Source organism: Pteropus alecto, unplaced genomic scaffold (assembly GCF_000325575.1).
Source record: "Pteropus alecto unplaced genomic scaffold, ASM32557v1 scaffold123, whole genome shotgun sequence".
In the NCBI taxonomy this organism is placed as follows: Eukaryota; Metazoa; Chordata; class Mammalia; order Chiroptera; family Pteropodidae; genus Pteropus; species Pteropus alecto.
The window spans coordinates 7,347,594-7,352,518 of NW_006433950.1; the positions used below are offsets into that span (position 1 = coordinate 7,347,594).

The window sequence follows — 4,925 nt, forward strand, 5'->3', positions numbered from 1 at the left end:
GTTTGCTAGAATAATTAAAAACACACACACACAAACAAACAAAAGCCCAGGGGCCTGGGAATCTAACTATAAAGATTCATGTAGGAATAAAGAGACATTACATTGGGAATACTTATTTTGTCCTTACTGTGTTTAATTTTAGAAATAAATACTGTCAACTTTCCTATCATAGCTTTTTCCTTCAAGGTGACTTAAGTAATTATCAAACAAAACATTACATTATTTTCAAAAGGATTAAAGTTATTCAAATAGAGAATAGAAAACTAAAACCATACCAAAATCACTTTGTCCAAACTTAAAAGTTTCAAACTGATAAAGAACACAGTTTTCGCATTTGCTTGACAGCCAAAAAACAAAGTTCTTATATTTCAAGCCAACATGACTGTTAAACACTGCACTTACTGTGCTTGTACTGGAGACTGTGGTATTTAATTTCCAGGTTGGTGGGACAAAATAGGCTCAGTGTCTTACACAGCATCCATCCAAGTTTTAAGATACATAACTTACACTGTTGCCTCCAAAATAATTGCTATTGCTGAAAAAAAAAATTATTCTTTTTTCACGCAGGCTTCCAACCCCCCTGCCCTCTGGCAATCACCAGTTTGTTCTCTGTATCTGTGAGTGTGAAAAAGGTGAAGAGATGAAAGAGCACAAATTAGTAGCTACGAAACAGTTACAGGGATGCAGAGTGCGGCACAAGGAATACAGTAAATAATTCCACTTAGCTGGTACCATAATACAAGTTAATGAGATCTGGTTTCCATGGAATTGAATTTTGTGATGGCAGACTACTCAAGTGTTTACAGCAGTAGCCACAATACCCTCCTAATTCTAACATTAGATAGACTGTAAGTGTAAAAATACACCAGGGGGAATCAGATCTCTGTGTTAGCATGTTCTAAGGCTTCTCTTTAGGTAGCAAGAATAACAGGCCAATACATTTTCCTTTTGTCAGTAAATATAGTTAAGCATTGTTCTTCCTAAATTTTTGCCCTGATGTTCGAGTCACACGGGATTTCAAAATGCAGGACAGCAACTAAGAGGAATCCTCCATCTTAGCAAACTCAACTATATTCCAAATGGACTGCTTTCTGGAGAGAAGGCTCTTCTACCAAGCCATAGCAATTTAGCTAAAACCAATGTCCTCTAGATTTTAAAACTTCAGAAAATGACAACTACTAGCAGAGAACAATCTGCTAGCATTTATTACTAGACAAAGTAATCCTCAATCTTCTAACAATGAAATTTACTTAACATCCCTCAGTACCAAAGAAGACTAAAAGAACCTAAAAATGAGTATACATCACAGCAATTTAATTCATATTTAAAGTAACCTTCTGGTTGTCTAGGCATCTAAAAACACGCACACAATAAAAAGTTATTTTAAAAAACCTATATATACCATTTATCTTCCCATAAGAGAAGAACAGTCTCATCATATGTGCATTTACCTTGAATTCATTATATGCACTGGAAGAAAACAAGAAAGATCTTAAAATATTGGTTCCCTTAGCAGTTCCCCAGTTCACGTGTGCCTCTCAGAATATAAACACTTCCCTCACTATGTATGATTCTAATATTAGTTCTATTTGTTACACACTGTGACTTCTAAATGCAAACCAACTACTTCATCTGGGGCTCACAGGAAGAAAAACAGCATCTGTTCCAAAGCTGGAGGAAAACCTGGCCATGCTGGAATTTTGCTGCGCTGGTATACCTACATCCAACATGGTGCTTCCCTAAAAGATTTTTGAAGGTAGCTGTGATTATGCACTACTTTGCCATATGGGCTGGCTTTGGAACCTAACCCACACTAAATCGTACCCTCCCTCCCCCAGGTTATATAACTCTGCTCTCTAAGATCAAATTTAAAAATAAAATAAAGGCTTTGCATTACAGAAACCAAATATAAGGCCAATTAACTCATTTGGTTATATTTTTGAAGTAAATCTTTACAAGGGACATATTATGTGCAAGGCACAATGCTAGGTACTAACCTGGCACTCTACTTTTTAGCAAGTGAGGAACTTGCATTCAGTAACAGGTTGGCACATGAGCAATTTAAAGAAAAGTAGAATGAGGTCAAATTCTGTAAGTAATTAGAAGCACTGAGGAGTTCAAGAAAGGACTAGAAAAAAACATCAGGGAAGCTTAATTTTGATAATGCCTGTTATGCTGCACAGTGAAAAATGGTGGAAGTTTTCGGTATACAAAGAAAAATAACCTTCAACTCAAGATTGCCTCAAATCATGAATTTCATATTCCAAAATCAGAATGAAAGGGTTCTTTCATTCTCAGAAACAGTGGACTAATTGAGACCAATCCTCTCCCTCTATGATAAAAAAGAAACGGAAGAAAAATTTTAAATAATTCTTACAGAAAAGCTAACAAGATAGTAAAGAATTTAGCAAAAATCCAAGAAAAGGGGAAAACGAGAAATTCAGCCCAATACTCAAACTTGTCTTCACACTGAGGGTGTCTCTGACCTTGAAAGCTGCTGTGTTTGTGCCTTCCTAAAGCTACAGAAACAAAAGTCAAAGCCAGGAACCCCACAGGATGTGAAGGGAGTCTGAGAACCACCTCCTTCTCCTGAATCTGGTACCCCAAGAACTACATCCTCAAGGTAAAGGTGAACCAGAAAGAAAAAAGCCAGCCTCCTGGTGGCATGCAGGAAAGGCAGATAGTGGATTTAAAGCACAGATTCTACAACAACTATGCTTACCATGTTTAAAGAGATAAAAACCACCCTTAAAATTAATAGCAGAGAATAAGAAGCTGTAAAACAGTGGTACAGCACATCTGAAAAAGAACTAAATAGAACTTCAGGAACTAAAAAATGCAATAACTGAATTTAAGATTTCAATGGATGAGTTTAATAATACATTCGAAATAACAAGAGAGAATTAATGAAAAAGAAATTATCCAGAATGTAGTACGGAAAAATAAAAAGACAGTGAGAGGAAGAGAACAGAGTAAAAAAAAAAGGTCTATGTTTCATCAGTAAAGGAAGATAAACAATGGAGCAGAAGCAATATAGGAATATAAACTGGCTGAGAATTTTACAGAACTAATGAAGACAGTAATCCACAAATTCAAGTCTAATAAACACCAAACAAATCTAACAAAAACAAATCCATAGTTGGATATATTATAGTGAAAATGCAGAAAACCAAAGACCAAACATCCTATAGAGTGAGACAGATCATATTTAAGAAAGACAAAGAATGTTCAAAAGATGATCCATAGAGATCAACTGAAACTGCTTCATGTAGCTGCCTCAATGATTGAGCTGAACCATGCGCTTAAATTATTTCACTTACCAGAAACGTGGTTTTCGAATTCTAAAGCAGCAGCTTGACTCTAACCAAACATCAAGATTCTTAGAAGGTGAAAGGAAAGGCTGCTAACCAGGTAGACGGTCTTGAAATAATTCTTCCTTTCTTAGAACCATGAAGAATTGCCCCATTGGTGTAAAAGGCACCCACACCAAGACTTCAGCTGGGAAAGATACTTGGGCAGCCTCTGTTTTCAGACCCTTACAAATTGTTAACAGCTCATCTCAAGCTCTATTTGAAAGACTATAAAAGCAGATTTTAACTGAGCTCAATTCCTCGTTTCAAAGAGGAGTCTATAGAGATTCAAGGATTTCAGAAGTAGTGCCCACCAAACTATTTTATGGGGTCCCTCTTAAGACATCAATAAACCAAACAACTGAAGAATCAACAAATCTTACCTCACAGCTGGTACCCAAGATGTCACTGGGAATTCTGACCACCAGGCCCACATTTGGCTTCCTGGGTCCCACTCCAGACCTACTCAGTCAGACTATCCGGGAGTGGGGTCCGAGAATCTGCATTTTAAAAGGGCTGCAGAAGATCTTGTTTTCTACTAGTTTAAGAACTGCTGAGAACGAACAGGTCTCCTCCTTTCCCCCCCGTGCAGATCGATACTCACATGGGCCACCAACTCTCAAACGAATGCTTCAACTCTTGGTCTTAGTTTCCTAAGTATTCTACAAAACGAGCACGCTATGGCAGCTGGTACACGGAATATAGTAAATATGTTTCCCATCTTACACTTACTTACATGCTGTGATTCAACCATTTCCAACCAGGCATCCCCACATCTCCTGAGGAGCCTGGAGCCGTTCCCAGAGCTCTGGAAAAGGGCCCGCTCCTCACTTGGAGCCTCGATGGCCCCACCTAGCAGAAAAGGTGGAGGGGAGCCTGCAAGAAGCCCGAAGTCCCAATTCCGCTCGAAAGGGTCGGGGATCCTGTCCCACACGACCTGGAGGCCATTCTGCGGGCTCCCTCGGCCCCCCTCAGGTTGGGCCCAGCAAGCCCCGGGCCCTGGCAACTCAGACACTGGACGAGTGCGCACACTGAGAACAGGCCTGGCCCTAAACCTCACATCAGACACAGCCCCCCGGTCTCCTCAGCGAAGAAGCTGGAGCCCAGGTCTCACCGCCTGGCCAGAGCCCTGGCCCCACTCACCTACCGGCGCACTGGAGGCGAGACCCTCGCTCCTCGGTGGCGCCCACCCCAAACCGCCACCGCAAAGGCCGATCGCTCTTTAGGGGGGAAAAAAAAAAAAAAAGGAAGAAAAAAAAAAGGAAAAGAAAATAGCCTTTGCTTTTGTATTTCTTTTGACCCTTCAGGGCTTCCTGCTCCTCACCGCCACAACAAAGTTCCACCCCGCTTCCGGCGGCCTAACCCAATCCGCACCGTTCTTCCTCCCCAGGAGTCCGATGGAAATCCGGTGCCTAGAAAGCTGGCGGGAGACACTTGATTGGGCCATTCACACCTCAGCAAGGGGATTGGCCAGCTCGCTCCCAGGGGGCGGGCCAGGCCGGGCAGTCACGTGATACAGACCCCGCAAGGTGATTGGTTGTCAAGGAGAGGGATTGCCACCGAGGAAGGGGCGTT

The 4,925-nt window shown here is 41.1% G+C and overlaps 1 protein-coding gene across 1 annotated transcript in view; it reads right to left on the reverse strand.

Annotated features, from left to right (window-relative positions):
- The window catches only part of FAM192A (family with sequence similarity 192 member A), a 27,638-nt gene extending 23,436 nt beyond the window's left edge, over window positions 1–4,202 (reverse strand). The window contains 1 exon segment of the mRNA XM_006908779.3: window positions 4,087–4,202. Coding sequence (XP_006908841.1) covers window positions 4,087–4,104 — 18 coding nt within the window. The 5' untranslated portion in view covers window positions 4,105–4,202.
- Window positions 4,203–4,925: the final 723 nt, after the last annotated feature.